Source organism: Polypterus senegalus, chromosome 12 (assembly GCF_016835505.1).
Source record: "Polypterus senegalus isolate Bchr_013 chromosome 12, ASM1683550v1, whole genome shotgun sequence".
In the NCBI taxonomy this organism is placed as follows: Eukaryota; Metazoa; Chordata; class Cladistia; order Polypteriformes; family Polypteridae; genus Polypterus; species Polypterus senegalus.
Genome location: NC_053165.1, coordinates 148,172,924 through 148,192,643, shown reverse-complemented (window position 1 = coordinate 148,192,643; position 19,720 = coordinate 148,172,924). Strand labels below are relative to the sequence as shown.

At 41.3% G+C, this 19,720-nt stretch overlaps 1 protein-coding gene across 6 annotated transcripts in view; it reads left to right on the top strand.

The window, feature by feature from the left end:
• LOC120539924 (protein unc-13 homolog C-like) overlaps nucleotides 1–19,720 on the top strand; it is a 471,266-nt gene that overhangs the window by 387,206 nt on the left and 64,340 nt on the right. For all 6 annotated transcript variants that reach the window (XM_039770276.1, XM_039770280.1, XM_039770279.1 and 3 more), the window contains 2 exons: nucleotides 13,305–13,393; nucleotides 18,366–18,509. In XM_039770276.1, the coding sequence (XP_039626210.1) occupies nucleotides 13,305–13,393; nucleotides 18,366–18,509 (233 nt within the window). The remainder of the gene's footprint in view (nucleotides 1–13,304; nucleotides 13,394–18,365; nucleotides 18,510–19,720) is intronic.

Genomic DNA, 19,720 nt, shown 5'->3' with positions numbered 1-19,720 from the left:
CCAGCAAATACGAGGGTCGAGTCAAAAATGATCTTCACTCCAGGTATATTAAACCTTCTGTTGGCAGCACTGTCTTTCCATACAAAGTCCCAGTCTCCCCAGTCACTACTGTGCAAGTGTGGACGTGTTACGTCAGATCATTTGTAACTGCAGTGCGAGAAACATTGGCTGCCCCAGTTGTGATATGCACAAAAGAAGAGCAACGTGCAGTGATTCGGTTTTTGAGGTCTGAGGGTGTGCCTGGTGCCGATATTTAACAAAGACTTTGTACACAGTATGGAGAAGGGTTTTCTTCGTGAACAAGTGTGTATGAATGGGTAGAGAAGTTCAAGGAAGGTCGCACAAGTGTCAGCCATGAAGAAGGAGCCAGACGCCCATCCACTTTCACGACTAATGACAATTTTTGCACGCACGTGAAATGATTCTGTTGAATAGACGAGTGACAGTCGATGATGGGGCAAATCATTTGCAAATCTGCCAATGGCTCTACCTGTGCAATAATCCACAACAGACCTGGCTTTCAAAAAGTTTGTGCGAGATGGGTACCGAAACAACCAAACAGCTAAAAGCCTAAACTTTGGACAAACCGCAAAGGACTGTTATCCAAGGGCATTGTGTGACAATGTCGCCAACGCAATTGACACTCTGCAGAAGACTATTTTGAGGTGTTACAACATCCTCCCTGCAGTCCTGATCACATCCCATCGGACAGTCGCCTGTTTGGTCCCCTGAAAGAAGCCCTACGAGGACGAAGATTCACGTCTGAAGAATAGGTGAAGACACCGGTGCATTTGTGGCTCACAGCTCAGCCTAACACATTTTTTAATGAAGGAATATTGAAGCTTGTTGACAGATGGACAAAGTGTATTGAAAAGAAAAGAGATTAGGTTGAAAAATGATGCTTTTGTCTTTTTTTTTGAAAGTTGATTAAAATAAGAACAACATTTATTTATATAGCACATTTTCATACAAATCTCAGAGTGATTTACAAGATGAGGAAAGAAAAGTTTCTCAAAAATAGAAATATAAAAATAAGATTAGGCAATACTAAATTGCAAAAAATAAAGAAAGGTCTGATGGCTGGGAGGACAGAAAAAAACAAACAAAAAATCCAGAGAACTGGAGAAAAAAAAAAAATCTGCAGGGGTTCCAAGGCCACAAGACCACCCAGGCCCCCTGGGCATTCTACCTAACATCCCATATATTCTCGCGTTTAAGTTCTCCCTGCGGATAAGTCAGGACTTGATTTCTCCGTATAATTTCTGAAATTTTTTAATGTCAGTCGTATTAGTCGAATGCGGAAAACTGACGCTATTCGTCCAAGAGATTATGATATGCCAACACCCACCTGAGAGAGTAACACACGGCCTTTTATTTCTATGTATTGTGCCTATGTGACCACACGGTAATACCGAACTATTGCAAAGAGACATTTGCACTGTTTTGTGTTTTTTGTATCTTACACCTTTATCGTAAGAGCATCCCTTATCTGTGATGGGGCATTCGATCAGAAGAAAATATGAAGCTGGTTTTAAACTAAAAGTCGTTGAAGTGGCGAAAGAAATTGGTAATTGTGCTGCTGTAACAAAATTCAATGTGTCTGAGAAACTGATGTGAGATTAGAGGAGGCAAGAAGATGTAAAAAATTAAAATGTAAGGGTCGCATTTTTGCATTGACGTATAAGTCGGGTCTGAATTTATGATCGATTTTTTGGGTTTCAAGAACTGACTTATATGCCAGTACATACGGTAATCATTGTCTCGTAGTTTACTCCTCAAATATCCATTCCCCATATTTGAGTATACAAGAAAGTCGAGCGGAGACCACTCCCAATTTTTTAATGATGGAACTGCACAGAGCACATCACAATGGATATAAGTCGGGTCTGATTTTATGATCGATTTTTTGGGTTTCAAGAACCAACTTATACATGAATATATACGGTAAATGATCTCAATTAGTCTTCATGGTTTTCAGGCTTCACGTGAAAGAATCTGGCCTTCAGTCCATCAATGTAAGGACTGTATGGCGCCCTGATCAGGTGGTGGTGGCGGCACCACAGAAAAACGGGAAAAGAGCACTAGAGAATAGTAGGGGTGAGTACGGATTACAGAGCCATGATAGAAATGATAAATCAATGCATATACAGAATATCAGGGTTACACTAAAATGAAGCTATAAGAAAAAATAAATTCTACAGCCAGAGTGTGGATAATGTTTGACTTACCATAACAGATCAATATTAATAATAATAATAATTTATCCACTTGTCCATCTATTTACTGAGACTGATTAATGCAATGGTAAGAATTATAGAATAACGAGGATTTATCATTCAGATAGAAATCAATAACTTCCCTACAGATCCTGTGTGGTCTCCTTCATCTGCCAGCAACCCAACTAACACAAGTAAATGAAGACAAGAAATGATCTAATAGATGAACAACGGAGCTTCGTATCAAGGATTTCATCTAAATTCGTAACATACTAAAAATCTAATCATTTTAAGGCTTGGTAACTGAAAATCACATCATTATCAGAGTTTCATTAAAGGAAACTCAGATGCAGATGTCAAGAATTTACTAGACGTGTCTCAGCCACCCTGCCAGTACCCCATCTGTATTTTTCAGGCACCAGCATTATTATTCTTTCCTAACTCTGCTAAACATCCATCCTTTCTTTTGGGTGTCACTTTACCTAGTCGGTCAGTGCAGTATTTTTAATGGTTTTTTTTTTTCTCTTTGAACTGTATGGCTGTGTCCTTTGTAGACAGATGTTAGGGAGGAGGCCATTACTACGAACTCACTAAATTGTGCAGTGCTGAAGGAAATTTACTGTTGTGCCTTACAAGTGATTATTCTTACATTTCCATTTAGGCTGTGTTGCTTCAGTAATTTCTGTTTATTCATTTTTTAGATGTAATGACTAAAAAATGAGCGGCTGGATCTGTCATGATTAATTGTTAGACAAACAATTACAGTTTTGATGAAACTCATAGCCTCCCAACTAAGTTCTGTATTTCACTGCCGCTCTGTTTATCATGGTTCCAGCTAGTGGCAACGTGTGCCATTTTGGTAGGACATACATGTTTTCTTAACAGTACTGACACGTGCTTTAGTTAAGCTGTGCTTGAAGCTGTTGTGCTGTGAGGCGCCTATCAGGTGACCCTAAGAAACTTGTCATCTGATTGGCTTGTGTCTTTGGCTCCTATCAGAGTTTCTTCCAGCCTCCAGTTGCCTTTGGATTGTGTAGGACACCGCTGGGCTCACCGGCACTTGGATTTTTTTTTGCAATTTCTTTAAATGAAAGGCCTACACTTCTAAGGGTAATACTGCTCTGTCTCTTTTCATTTGTTAATTGCTGTTTCCTTGCCATTATCACTAGAATATTGTCCAAGTAGAGCACAGGTGTCAAACTCCAGACCTGGAGGGCTGCAGTGGCTGCAGGTTTTCATTCTAACCCTCTTCTTCATTAGTGACCAGTTTTTGCTGCTAATTAACTTCTTTTGCTTTCATTTTAATTGACTTGACTCAGGCCCCTTAGTTGTCTCTTTTTTTAATTAGCAGCCAAACAATAATGAGACACAAAATGAGCTGCCACATAACCAGCTCACCTGTGCCTGTCACACAATATCTGAAAATAAGGAAAAGTGAAGGTCTCAGTAAGGCTGATCTCTCAGGTCACCAAAACATTTTGACGAACAGAAAATTAACAGTTTTGGAAATGTCTGCTATGGCAGAATGAGAGCAGCAACAGACCACAAAATTAAATAACGGGCTTAACTAATTAACAGCAAAAATCAGCTTCTCATTAATAGATTGGTTGGAGTTTGAAATCCCAGTTTAGCTGGTTATCTGTTGGCTCGTTTCACGTCTCATTTCTGTTAGGCTGCCATTTCATGAGGAAACAAATCAATTCAGAGGACTGAATCCTTAAAAACGGGGCTATTAAAATGAAGGGAAAAGGAGTTAATTAGCAGTGAAAACTGGTCAATGATTGGGAAAAGGGTCAGAATGAAAACCTGCAGCCACTACGGCCCTCCAGGCCTGGAATTTGACACCCCTGAAGTAGAGGGTCCAGTAACACAGTCTGTTCCAGCTCTGTTTTAGCACAGACAGAGTGTTTTTAAGTAATCAACACAAGTTGGGACAACGGTGCAAACTGTTTACTTCAGCTTGCAAGGCTTCAGTTACTTGAATTACTGCAGTTGTAACCAATTAGTTGTTCCCTGAAGAAGGCCCACTTGTAATATTCTGAAATTTCTTTTTTCTGCTAACCTGAAATTTAAATTTAAACCTCTGAGAGTTTACTGCTTACATATTTAAGTCATTAATAATTGCATTTCAACTGAGTAAAATTGGAAAAATGGAGGTGTTCTAAAACTTTTGACCTTGGACCAGTGACCACTAAGGGGTGTTGTGGAGCCTCAAACCCCAGATACAGCCTCACAAACACAAGTCCCAGGTGTAAATAAACGTTTTATTTATACAGATACCTCACTAAAAGGCTTCTTGTAGTAGTGGACAAACACAGTTCTCTGTCTCCACAACCAAGAACCCAACAGGGCTGCACACTAAAACTACAACACCCATGAAGCCCTCCAGGTGTTTGAACGGGATGTATGTCAGTGGAATATTGTCACCCAGTTTACCAGAGCAGCACATGGCCCTGGGAGGCAGTCTCCTCCTGTCCATCTATTACAACGGCATCCTGACCAGGAAAGGTACCACTAACCAACCTGGTTGGGTTGCCTGTCCACCCACAACCTTCCATTAAAAAGGCCTCCCAGCCTGCCAACCCATGTTTTCTACTACAGTTTATATATATATATATATATATATATATATATATATATATATATATATATATATATATATATATACTCAGCAAAAAGAAACGTCCCTTTTTCAGGACTGTGTATTTCAACAATAATGTTTTAAAAATCCAAATAATTTTACAGATCTTCATTGTAAAGGGTTTAAACAACGTTTTCCATGCATGTTCAATTAACCATAATCAAGTAATTAACATGCGCCTGTGGAATGGTCGTTAAGACCTTAACAGCTTACAGAAAGTAGGCATTTAAGGTCACAGTTCTAAAACGCAGGACACTAAAGAGACTTGTCTACCGACTGTGAAAGATGCCCAGGGTCCCTGCTCATCTGCGTGAACGTGCATTAGGCATGCTGCAGGGAGGCATGAGGACTGCTGATGTGGCTAGGGCAATAAATTGCCATGTCCGCACTGTGAGACGCCTAAGACAGCACTACAGGGAGACAGGAAGGACAGCTGATCATCCTTGCAGTGGAAGACCACGTGTAACAACACCTGCACAGGATCGGTACATCCGAATATCACACCTGCGTCACAGGTACAGGATGGCCACAACAACTGCCCGAGTCACACCAGGAACACACAATCCCTCCATCAGTGCTCAGACTGTCCACAGTAGGCTGAGAGAGGCTGGACTGAGGGCTTGTAGGCCTGTTGTAAGGCAGGTCCTTACCAGACATCACCAGCAACAACGCCGCCTATGGGCACAAACCCACCTTCGCTGGACCAGACAGGAGTGGCAAAAAGTGCTCTTCACTGATGAGTCACGGTTTTGTCTCACCAGGGGTGATGGACAGATTCGTGTTTATCTTAATTAGGAATTGAGCACGTCTGGGACCTGTTGGATCGCAGGGTGAGGGCTAGGGCCATTCCCCCCAGAAATGTCCAGAAACTTGCAGGTGCCTTGGTGGAAGAGTGGGGTAACATCTCACAGCAAGAACTGACAAATCTGGTCCAGTCCATGAGGAGGAGATGCACTGCAGTACTTCAAGCAGCTGGTGGCCACACCACATACTGACTGGTACTTTTGATTTTGAGCCTCCCTTCATTCAGGGACACATTGTGAAACATTTTTAGTTTATGTCTTATGGTGTTGACTCTTTTAGTGTTCATACAAATATTTACACATTAAGTTTACTGAAAGTAAAAACAGTTGAAAGTCAGAGGACGTTTCTTTTTTTGCTGAGTATATATATACCTGTATATATAGATATACTAGCTGTGCTACCTGTTTAAGATGGGTTGCATTGAAATCTAACAACCAAGGCAGAACTTAGCATTCCAGTGCACAATGTACTGGAATATGTTTTGTAATGTGTGTAGAAATTAAATACGCTACATTTGTCATTCCAACAGATGACACATCACAAACCATTGTAATAAAAAAATGCATTACTTCAAATGTTTAAGATGTGCCATCTGCCTTAATGACAAATGTAGTTCTTATTATCTCTGTTTTATGCCATTTGGTATGGGATTAATAAAAGCAAATGTTTGTAAAGTGCCATCTGTTGGAATGACAGACACATAAGAGCTGGGTGGACGCACACACAGACAGACAGACATACAAATGCCTGTACTTTTATTAAGGTGCATATATATATAAATAGAGAGAGAGAGAGAGATACAGCATATATATCTACATATTCTCTCCATGTCAATGTGGGTTTTTCTTGTTTCCTCCCATAATTCCATGTAATGTTCTAAACTGGGCCCCGTGTGAGAGTGTATATGTGTGTGAGTGCGTATGAATGGTCCAAGATTCTGCTGGGATGGCCTGTAGCCTCCATGACCCTGAGTTGGGTTAGGGTGATTTCATTAACATTCGGGCCTGTCATTTACTCGTTTGTTCTTGCCGTTACCCTAATCATTCACATCACTTTCCACTTGTTTTCTTTCCTCTTCTCTGTCCTCTTGTTAAAATGCACTCCACAGGCTTTTTGAGTTGCCATGATGGCCACTCGCTGTTGTGCCAGATGATTTTCCTGTGTAGCGGGTTCTTTCTGGAAGACTGTCAAAAACGCTGATTGAGTGCAGCCCACCAATCGGCTATTAAACACTTGGTGCGATGGCTTTATCGTGCATCACTGTGATTTCTCAGGCAGCCCCTGAACTCTCATTTTACATCAGAGGAGATCATCACCATGAAGTTTGTTGGTTTGGGGCCAAATGAATCGTCCTGAGCACCACAAGAAATGTATTTATTTGGCATTTTCATGAAACCACAGTGACAATTTTCATCCTTGCATCCTTAGCAGAAGGCAGACGCGGCAGGACGCCGTGGAACTCGACAAAAATGGGAGATGAATTCATTATTTTTGACAGGAAGACTTTAATGGAAACAAAGCCCAGATTGTTGCATCATTAGCTATTCAGTAAATGACAATCCTCACACATTTAAACAAAGCCTCCAAAGCCTATAATTATCTTGACTGCTTCCCTTGACAGACATATGCTAAACAAACCAACATTTCAGTGTGTGAGAAAGGAAAGGGAATAGATTAAATATTTAAAGGCTGGTGACTGTGAAGCTCATTATACATACTGATATGGTTTGAATTTGGATCTTCTGAGCCAGGAATTCTATTCAAGGAGCAGCACATCAAGGGAGCCCTGATCCACCTTAAATGATGTAACTAAGGCATGATGGGAAGGGTGGTGTCCCCTTCCTTAAGCATGTTACAACATTCATTAAAAGAGACATTAAATTACATTCCACTACATTTACTTATTTGGCTGACGCCTTTATCCAAGGCAGCTTACAACATTTACGATACTACTGGCTCCATTTCCTTTTGGTTTTTTAATTGGAGCACAGGCAGGTCACGTGACTTGCTCCGGGTCACACAGTAATGTGTGGTTTTTTGGTTGAATTGTTTCAAACCTTTTTATTTGTAAAACTTGAGTTATTTGTATGGAATGTTACTTGATTTTAATATAATCAGTCTTCTTTTTCTTCTTTCTGCTCCTCCCATTAGGGGTTGCCATAGCGGATCATCTTCTTCCATATCTTCCTGTCCTCTACATCTTGTTCTGTCACACCCATCACCTGCATGTCCTCTCTCACCACATCCATAAACCTTCTCTTAGGTCTTTTTCTTTTCCTCTTCCCTGGCAGCTCTATCCTTAGCATCCTTCTCCCAATATACCCAGCATCTCTCCTCTAGAGATCCTGTCCATCCTCGTCATACCCAATGCATATCTTAGCATCTTTAACTCTGCCACCTCCAGCTCTGTCTCCTGCTTTCTGGTCAGTGCCACCGTCTCCTACCCATATAACATAGCTGGTCTCACTACAGGATCCTGTAGACCTTCCCTTTCACTCTTGCTGATACCCGTCGGTCACTCTTCTTCACCCATTCCACTCTGCCTGCACTCTCTTTTTCACTTCTCTTCCACAATTACTCTGTACTATTGATCCCAAGTATTTAAACTCATCCACCTTCACCAACTCTACTCCTTGCATCCTCACCATTCCACTGACCTCCCTCTCATTCACACACATGTATTCTGTCTTAGTGGTCCTACTGACCTTCATTCTTCTCCTCTCTAGAGCAGATCTCCACCTCTCCAGGGTCTCCTTAACCTGCTCCCTACTATTGTTACAGATCACAATGTCATCAGCAAACATCACATTCCACTGGGCCTCCTGTCTAATCTCGTCTGTCAACCTATCCATCATCATTGCAAATAAGAAAGGGCTCAGAGCTGATCCCTGATGTAATCCCACCTCCATCACTGCTACTGCAGACCTCCCCACTGTCACACTTTCCTCGTACATATCCTGTACAACTCTTACATACTTCTCTGCCACTCCCGACTTCCTCATACAATACCACAGCTCCTCTCGAGGCACCCTGTCATATGCTTTCTCCACGTCCACAAGGACGCAATGCAACTCCTTCTGGCCTTCTCTCTACTTCTCCATTAACATCCTCAGAGCAAACAACACATCTGTGGTGCTCTTTCTTGGCATGAAACCATACTGCTTCTCACTAATCGTCACCTCCCTTCTTAACCTAGCTTCCACTACTATTTCCCATAACTTCATGCTGTTATAATATAATATACAGGTAGTCCCCAGCTTACGAACATCTGACCTACAACTTACAAACAGGGCCACAGCTGCGACGTATGAGCCTCAGTAACTACCGCTCCGTCATTTTCGGCTTGGGGACGCATCAAGCGGTGGCTGGACGGATGCTGGAGGGGGATGATTTCACTGCTCGTGCAGTGTAGTGTCTCTCAGCGGATCCCAGCAGCAATCGGTGACCTGTGGTCCATAGTCACCGGGGCCACAGCTATTGCTCGTGTGCAGGACGGAGGCTTGATGTGGTGGTTCGCTGCCCACCTACTACACCGCCGCAGCTACTACTCCTGACTGGACGCAGGCTGGATCGAGCAGAGGGGGGCATTTCACTGCCCGCCCACCACACACGGCTGCCCTGTTCGTTCTTGGTGGGCGGCTGGTAATGTTGCAAGAGGTGACCCAGTTGTGGCTGAACAGAGGCCATTGAGGGTGAATGGGGCGGCGGGGGGTAGCATTGCACAGTGGTTGCCTGTTGAATGGGGAAGGTGATGGGCGATTCACTACCCGGCTTTGGCCGCACCATGTTTGTTCACGGTGGGCAGACGCTGCAGGCAGCATACTGTAGTAGAGGTGACTGTGTGGTGGGCGGGTAGTGAACCACCCCTCGCCACCCCCATTCATTCTCAATAGCATGCCTACTTGTACCGTTATGCACATAGCAGGAAGTTGTCTCTCATCAGTACATCTGACGTGTTGACGACGGGTGCCTTCCTGCTGTGATACCGTCTACAGTGCTGTGCAGGAGAGCTCATCTTAACCTTTTGTCTTCACCCATCAAGAATGTCTCTGAAACACAAATCTGATGCAAGTGCTGGTGATACAGTAAAGAAGAGAAAAACCATCACCATGGAAAATAAAGTAGAAATAATAAAAAGGTCAGAGAGAGGTGAAACTCCATCATTTATTGGCAGAGCACTTGGTTACAGTCGGTCAACAATAGCATTTATTAAAATAATGTACCTGTTCCAACTTACACACAGATTCAACTTAAGTACAAACCTACAGTCCCTATCTCGTACGTAACCTGGGGACTGCCTGTATATAATATAATATAATCAATAAAATAAAAAATTTAAGAGAATGTGCGTTTTTTGCTAAAGGGTAATTCCCAGAAAGGCACCATTCATAATAAACAGTTAAAGATGTGATTCCCACAATGTTCTGCATTTGACTTGAAGATCTGCCTCTCTTGCTCATTCATTGGTCAAGAGTCCTGACAGAGACAGAGCAGCCAGATGGACCCCCAGACACTTGCCCTTCCATTAAGGTGGACATACATACAGTAAGTGCACACTCTCCAGTGTACATTGTAGTATACAGCAGCCGTCATAAATATCGACACACAGTTGTTAGTTTTTCTTTTTCAGTCCACCTGTCATTTTCTTCCTTAACATTTGCCTGAGGTGTTCTTCTGCCTCATCAGTAATGCCTTTTAAAGCCCAGAGGAGTTCAGCTTGAACTAACATGACTGCCAGTTTCTTCTTTCCCAGTACCTTTTCTATGATGAAGTGCTCCCTAGTTTCTGCCATTAATTCACTTCATCCTGCAGAAACCCTAATAGTAAGACTCATGAACGCTGAGAAGATGTGTAATACGAGTTGAATAGCCAAGCGACTTCTTCTTTTAAAATCCCGTTACAACTGTGCACATTTTCTGAGTTTTGATGAGGTGTAATGTGACTGCTTCAGCCTGGCATTGCGTGAACTCGGTGCCGCCATTGAAGTAAGCTGGGATTTGTTGTCAGCTTCTAAAGTTGTTCTATAGGACTACTGTGGTGGGTAAGCCATTAGAGAGAGAAGAGCAGAGACACAAGTGCCTGTTGGATCTTGTGAAGAACAAGACAAGGGCTTAAATAAGACACTACGCTCACATTACAGGCCTTATTGCTCAGTTACGAGATCGGATTTGCCAGTGTTGACAGTACACATTCATAAGTACAAGTGACATGTATCTAAGTCTGATGTAAACACATCACATCTGTCCTCCATAATGGCACCCATACGCACATCGATAGGTTTGTGCACGTTGTCATCTACGTCACCAACAACAAAAAATGACAACCCATGATAGAATGTTGCGTTCCATTTACCTCAGAAGTCAGATGTCGGAACTGGGATTGCCATCACACCGAATTAAATGTGTTTCAGTGAAACATTCTGTAAAACAATATGGACACGTCAAGGAAAACCTTTGTTGTCATTGCACCATCAGAATAAACAGCATTTGATAACAATGCATTGTGTGGCATTTTGCATATCGAAACACCGCAGCAACGTGTCCACAGAGAGACGGTGGACAGTGTTGTGTATACGACTGACTTAATGAGACACAAAGTGACAAAAGTGCTAATAAACAGTTTAATACTACAGCTCTCATTGAAGTTCACGATGGACATCACCATTTTGGATTGACGCTGTGATCTGAGGTCGGACAAACTTGAATTTGACAGACGAAAAAATTCCAGTTGAAAATTCTGACTAGGAGTGGAATGGAATGCAGCCTTAAAACCGACAAAATGGATGTGCTATTAGATGGTGTATGCATTGCACTTTGCTCTGGCAGACAGTTCGTCAGATGTACATGATTAGGTTGAGAATGCAGAATAAAAAGCCAAACGGTTAGCTTTTGCTATTCTCGAAGCTATTGCTTCGACCAAGAGATGTGTGACGATGACAAAGGAGCCAGCAATGGTGGGACCATGACTGTTATCACAGCTGTAGCTCTCCTCCATTGTTGTTTTGCCACACTGCTGATGCCAGCTGATGATGACAGCACTCAGTCCATTCATATAGGCCAGCATTTCTCAACCTTTAAGTATTTGCGACCCGAGTTTTCATAACAGTTTTAATTGCACCCCCCTAACGTTTTTTTGAAACCCTAATAAAGTTTATTCCTATACTTTTTGCTGCCGCTACAAATTTTATTATACCTACTTAACTTTTATCGACATTTTTCTAACTCTATATTTCTTTTTCTAGTATCAGAATGTAGTTGAAGTTAATTTGTTTTGGTTTCAGGAGATGTATTTTTCATATTTTCGATTTCGATTTTTTCACATCTTCGCGCCCCTTTTTTTGTTACTTCACAGGTAACGCCCCATAGGTTGAGAACCGCAGGTATAGGCAAAGAAACGCGTTAAATGTCGCATTCCCACAAACCATATCTGATCTAGGACCACATATGAAAGTGACTCAAATCTGATTTAAAAAGTTAGGATTTCTGTGTCCATAAAGCCATGAAAACATAAGGCAAAAAAAAAAAATCTGATTTGAGTCACTTCTGCCTGGTAATGAATATAGGCTGAGGATGAGGAGGTTTGGAGCAAGGGCTGATTACAGCGCGTTGCCGCACCCACCACACAATGGACCACCCGGATTGGGACCCAAGTGTAGCTGTGAAACAGGTGACAACACAGTACCACACTGAATATTATGGGGTTTATTACAGTGCCTGGAGTGACAATCCTGCCACCAGCCCCCAAGTTTTCCCTGCAAGTTTGGAGGACCCCCATTGCTGGGCTGGATGCAGGTCAACGTCATACCCTGGATGGAGCAATTGCAGGTTGGCCCAATGGAGTTGAATAACTTCTGACATTTATGGGATTCGAACCAGTAAAGCGTCCAAATGCCAGTGCAGTTCCCTAGCCCGGCAGTTCTAAACCTGTGGGGTGCACCCCCCTGAAGTAACAAAAAAGGGGGCGCAAAGATGTGGAAAAAAAGAAAACAAGAATCGACAATATGAAAAATGCATCTATTGAAACCAAAGCAAATTAACTTGAACTACATTCTGATACTAGAAAAATAAATATAGAGTTAGATAAATGGTGATAAAAGTTAAGTAGGTATAGTAAAATCTGTAGCGGTGTAGCGGCAGCAAAAAATATAGGAATAAATTTAATTAGGGTTTCAAAAAAATGTTAGGGGGGCGCGATTAAAACTGTTATGAAAACTCGGGTCGCAAATACTTAAAGGCTGAGAAACGCTGCCCTAGCCTCACAGCCACCACTCTGCCCCAGAGGCTGAGAGCAGTACAAAATGTGGCTATTTTTAAGGACTATTTTTTTTTTTAAATACAAAGATGGGTTACAAAGGAAAGAGTTCATAACCCAATGAAGAAAGTGGGCCAGAGCCTGCAAGTTTTAGTAGACCAGAGCCCTTAAATATCTTTAAAAGGTTTATTGTCATCTCAAAGTTCCTTTATGACACTGGGTCTCTCTCATTGTACTTCATATCCATTTTAATGAAGCTTACTTTGAGCCAGATAAACCCTAAGCAGTATGGCGATCGCATGCTGGGTCAAGATATTTCAAGTTGATCATCTAATTCTACTTTAGACTGAAGATTGAAGCCTTACATTCTCTTTTTGTATTTTGTTCTGCAGCTTGATGCAGACGCCAGTGACTGCCTGAAGGAACTGCAGATTAAGCTAAACGCCGTCCTCGATGAGTTAAGCAACGTTTTTGGTGTTAGGTAAGCATCACTTAGTGGCTTTATTTTTTTTTTTTTTTTGCATTTACTTTATGGATTTGTTTCTAGCGACTAATATATAATTATATATAATCTTTGTCATTGATGAATAAGTACAGTCTGTGTAGTAAACCACCACATTTACGAATTATTATATTTAGTGAGTGCTATGAGACACGAGGCTAATGGGGCTTTATGACTGCAGAATACGTTTGTAACACCAGACATATTAGACTTATTTTTTATTAAATTTATTTTTCAGAATTTAGCTGGTCTCTCAGCCCCTTTCAGTATTTTGTCCCTCTTTTTCCCTTTCGGTGGCGCCTGGAGCAGCCCATCAGACTGAGTCCTAATCTTTATCATAATTGAGTTAGATACATAGAGCCCCCTCTGGTGGAGACATTTCATCTGCTCCATTCTAGCCATGTAACAGGTTGGAGTTCGTGTTTTTGCCTCTTCTAAGGGCATCCCAAGTTGGCCTGGTTGTCTTCTATATTTGGAATTCCTCCCGCAGAATATCCCTCGTTTATAAACGCACAAAAGAGGCTTAAAATGAGCGTACGCAACTTCACACACAAACGGTGGTATTTACAGTATAAAAGAAAACTGGCAATGCTTTAGTTTAACTGCTGCAAAAATGCATCCATCACTCGTTTATTCTGATGTGACAAGACCTTAGCAAAGACTTCTTTTGGTCTTCTTAATGCTTAGGAGACATCAGTACATCGGTTACTCATCTCTGTGCTGTGTGGCGTATTGACATACAATACAATACAATACAATACAGTTTATTTTTGTATAGCCCAAAATCACACAGGAAGTGCCGCAATGGGCTTTAACAGGCCCTGCCTTTTGACAGCCCCCCAGCCTTGACTCTCTGAGAAGACAAGGAAAAACTCCCAATAAAAACCTTGTAGGGAAAAATGGAAGAAACCTCGGGAAAGGCAGTTCAAAGAGAGACCCCTTTCCAGGTAGGTTGGGCATGCAGTGGGTGTCAAAAGTAGGGGGTCAATACAATACAATATACGGAACAGAACAATTCCTTAAGACAGCATAATAATACATAATGTTAAAATATACTTGCTAATATGAAATATTCACAGGTCTTATGCTAAATATGTAATATCAAGAGACACAAGTCTTTGGTAAGCCAGGGGTCCCCAACTCCAGTCCTGGAGGGCCGCAGTGGCAGCAGGTTTTCATTCTAACCCTTTTCTTAATTAGTGACCTGTTTTTACTGCTAATTAACTTCTTTTCAATTCATTTTATTTGATTTGATCTTGAAGGCCCCTTAAATTGTTTCTTTTTCCTTAACTAGCAGCCAAACAATAACGAGATACAAAATGTGCAAAAACATGACCAGCAAACTGTGTCCATCATATCCAACCATTATCCAACCCGCTATATCCTAACTGCAGGGTCATGGGGGTCTGCTGGAGCCAATCCCAGCCAACACAGAGTGCCAGGCAGGAAACAAACCCAGGGCAGGGCGCCAGCCCACCACAGGGCATGCACACACACACACCCACACACCAAGCACATACTAGGGACAATTTAGAATCGCCAACCTAACCTGCATGTCTTTAGACGGTGGGAGGAAACCGGAGCCCCCAGGGGAAACCCACACAGACACGGGGAGAACATGCAAACTCCATGCAGGAAGTACCCAGGTCTCCTAACTGCCTGGCAGCAGCACTACCCACTGCGCCACCGTGCTGCCCGTGTCCATCATATAATACCTAAAAATAAAGAAAGATAAAGGTCTCAGGAATGTTGATCTGCTCGCATCCACAAAACATTTTCCCAGAGCTCTTAGAAAAGATAAAATCAATTTCAGAAATGCCTGCTATCGCACAATGAGAGCAGCAGCAAGCCATGGAATTAAAGAACGAGTTTAATTAACTACTTAATTAATTTGACTCGGCGCCTAATGAAGCAATTGATTGGAGTTTGAGGCCCTGACTTAGTTGGTCTTCTGTTGGCTCACTCACTTCACATTTCATTTCTGTTTGGATGCCATTTAAGAAAAGAAATTAAGCAATTCAGGGGAACGAGGAAGAAATTCAGGGGAATAAATCTTAAAAAACAAGTCAATTAAAATTACCGTATATAGTTCTGTATATATTTAAGTCAGGTCTTGAAACCCGAAAAATCGATCATAAAATCAGACCACGACTTATATGCCCATTCAAAAATGCGACCACTTAAATTTTTTTTTTTTTTTACTTCTTCTTGCCTCCTCCAATCTCGTACGTTTCTCAGATGCATTGAATTTTGTTGTAGCACTGCAGTTACCAATTTCTTTCGCTACTTCAACGATGTTTAATTTAAAAACACCGTCATATTTTCTTCTGATCGAGTGCTCCATCATAGATAAGGGATGCTGTTACGATAAAGGTGTATGAGGGTGTGAGATTCAAAGAACACAAAACAGTGCAAACGCTGCGTCGGAGTAGTTCGGGTCTTACCGTGTGGTCACGTAGGCACAATACATAGAAACAAAAGGGTGTGTGCTCCATGGATACTCTCTCAGGTGGACCCCAGCATATCATAATCTCTTACACCAATAGCGTGAGTTTTCTGCATTCGACTTATACGAGCAACATTATAAAATACCAGAAATTATACTGTAAAATCAAGCCCTGACTTATACACGGGAGAACTTAAACGCGTGTGTATATGCGTTAATTCAAAAGACATTCATTAGCAACAAAAACAGGTCACTAATTAAGAAAAGGGTTAGAATGAAAGCTTTAGCCACTCTGGTCCTCTAGGACTAGATTTGGGGACCCCCCACGCTAAGCAACCTCAGACCACTCCAGAGTGAAGTTTTGTTAGTCAGTCATATAGCAGAGATGAATAAATAAACCCTCCACTGATGCTTGTAATTGTGATGAAGACCCAAAGAAGCCATTGTTAAGGTCTTGTTACCTAAAAAGAAATGAATGAGTAACAGATGCACCTAAACTAAAGAATTATGAAAAAACCTGATTGGGGATTATTTATATTTACAGCAACTCTGATCCCTGTGAAACAACTAAACTTCTTGTCCAAGCCTACAGTATAAGGTGTATATTGAGTTGATTGGCTGTTAGGGGGTACAGGCTATTTGTCGTAATTAAAAGTTGGATCTAATAAAGCGGATACTGAGTGTATGTACCGACCAGGGCCAGATTAAGACGAAATCGGGCCTGATGCTGCAGCGCAAAAAGGGCCTATTTTTTCTCTGCATTGGTGCATTCAACACTCACCGTACATGCGCACTCAGACCGACCGAGGAGCCTTAATTGCTTGCGACGCAACCAGCCAGCCTTTATTGAACATGAATAATAATAACGACGTAGTATCGTAACAACTCGAGATTAACATCAAACTATGTAACATCAACATTCAATAGCAATTGTCTGAAAAGTGCACTTAATGCAGAAAACCTAACAATGATATACACAAATGTTGCAATTCTCTTATGAAACAGAGTAAGAAAAAATGAATTGAGGGTTAAAATTTGTCCCCGATTTAAATTTCATAATAGACCAGAATCCTGTTGAGGATTTTAAAAAATTCTAAACATCCATGCCAGGCCCGCGGGTCAGCTTTTAGTTTTACCTTTACAGATAACCATTTAAATAGCCATCGATTTTTACTGTACACCTAACTTTCAAGGTGAAAAGTTTACTACATGGCACTTACCGAACAATAATAAAGTGGCAAGAATCCCCAAGATATTGCAAAAAATGCAGCTAAATTACTAAGTAAACTGTTTAACGTAAAATTGATAGCATTAACTTGAAATCTTCGGTTAGCAATAAACACAACGACGTTATAGTTACGTCACAGCGCAAAGAACAATAGTAACTATATAATAAGTAACGCTGTATCTATCCTTCCGAAAGTCGGACTCCAAATTTCATTCTAAGAATTATTTTGAGGTTAATATAGCAAAGGAAAACTGTTCAGCTTCTGGAAAATTCTCGTCTGTTTTTATCTGGGCCTATTTCAGGAATGGGTCTAATGCTGCAGCATCAATAGCACCCACCTTAATCCGGCCCTGGTAGTGACCACTACAAGAAAGTTTGGCAAATGAAGACATGGCCATATATTAAGGTGTGAAGACTAGCCATGTTGGTTGAACACATTCTCGTGTTATCAGATCTCCAGTGAAATGGAGTGATGTCCTCTCAGTAACAAGAGCAAGCAAATCAAATACAGAGACTGGTTTGACCTCAGTTGGTGGGGTTAGGGACCTTGTTTGGATAGAAGCGAGTTCTGCCATTGTACATTTTCCAGCCTCTCATAGAAACAAACTTATTAAAACACTGGAACAATTTTGACAAGAAACGGCCATGTAGTCCAACAATCCTATCCACATAATTTTTCTCAAATGACAAGTCAGTTCTTGAAGCTCCTTCTGTCTGCCACACTACCTTTTTTCAATGTCTGTGGCTTTCTGTGTGAAGAAGACCTTCATGTGAATATTTGTATAAAAAGTATGAAAAGTGTCCCTTTGCTTTTGTTAGAGAATTTATTTTAAATTTGTTTATAGTTCTGTATACACTCGGAGATTTGTGCCTATTGTCACCTGCCACTGTAAAAAATGAGGGACATTCTAAAAGTTTCCACACTTTAACTCTATTTATTAAGAATTTCAAAAATAAATGACATCACTTTTCTACCTTCCTTTGCGATGCGTCGTACCGACTTTTTAATGCCCAATTACTACTCCTCCTGCCTTCACCGTTTCCAACGAAAATATAAAAGTGCAGAAACTTTTTGATCATCCCTGGTATAATAAGCTATCTAGTAAATAGATGAATGGATCACTGTTTTTTGCTATTTAAACATATTTACGTTTTTATTTTAGGGAAAACCCCATAAAGTAAATGTACCAACTTAACAATTTCTTATTTAATGATTTATTTTTAGTTGACATACCTGGTCATAATGCAGTTTTCTCTTAATGCTCCTTTCTCCTCAGTTTCCAGCCTGTCATTGAAGATTGTGTGAAGCAGATGAACCAGGAGCTGAGTCAGATGAAAGGCAACGGCGCAGCAAACAAAAGTCACGCAGCCATGGATGCAGAAACAGTCCTGAGGCCTCTCATGGACCTGCTGGATAAAAAGTAACGTCACTTTTTTAGCCTTACCATACACCATGCGCAGGCACTGCCACGTTGGGTTTTTAAGCCCACCCAGACTTCTAAAGAATAATTACATCCCACAGTAGTCAGGAATTGCACTTCTTGCATATCTGCACCAATATTTATTCATTTATACAGTGGTTGTATCCCATTTGACTTCCCAAACACAGGTATTCTATAGTACACTTGTTTTCATACCAGGACTCTGGATTTCCGAGTCGGCAGACATTGTCTTAGGTGGTCTCACTGGGCCAGACGTGATCCTCTAACGAGAATATATGTCTGGGGATAAACCGTTAAAAAGTGTGTGGAGATCACATCTTCCTAAAACACCCACAAATCCTTCAGTCCACGAATTTCAAACCACCACCGGGGTTTCAGGGAGAGAACAAGGAAACCGAACAAAAAGACTTGAGACACTAAGAGAAAATAAAAAGATAAAATTGCTGTTATCCATTCAGGAGCACAAGGTAACTGAAGTTTAATAATTAAGTTGCACGTTGTTTTGAGCGCTGTGACAGTGGAGACAGACAGGCACACACACACAGACCACCACAGCTGCTTGGTCCTACACGTTTGAGAAGTGCCTCTGTCTCTTACGATATCTTTCTGTCATTTTAACTATTGCATGACTATATAATATAACAACAGCAAACAGAGTTTAGAGAAGCATTGTGGTCTCTGGTTATACAAAGTGTTAAAACGCTGAGGCTGTTTAATCACGTGATGTTTGCATTTCCGGTTAGGCAGCAGTGTTAAATTCCTTTAGTTATTCAATTAGATGTGCAGTCAGAAGGAGGATGTTGTGCAGCCTCATCTGTATATCTTGTTGTAAGGCAGATTTGATGATTCAGATGTTTTGAGTCCTGAAATCTGCATCTCCTGTGGCTTTTCGTTATCAGTTCTCTTAACGACAGTCCTTCTGATGGAGCATGACACACCATTTCCTTCAAATGCATATTTTACAGTTCATATTTTCATGAACTGCCAATTCTTTTAAGCTTACATCGACTCCTACACTGTCGTCGTAACACTGAACCACAGCGGGCACACACGGCACCAGCGACAACGTATCAGTCACGTTTACTACACTTCCATCGATGCTATCAAATTTCAATGTATAATGTGATGCTACAGAAAGGTTCTTGCCATGCATCAGGTTATGTTTATTTTTAATATGTGTACTGTGCTCT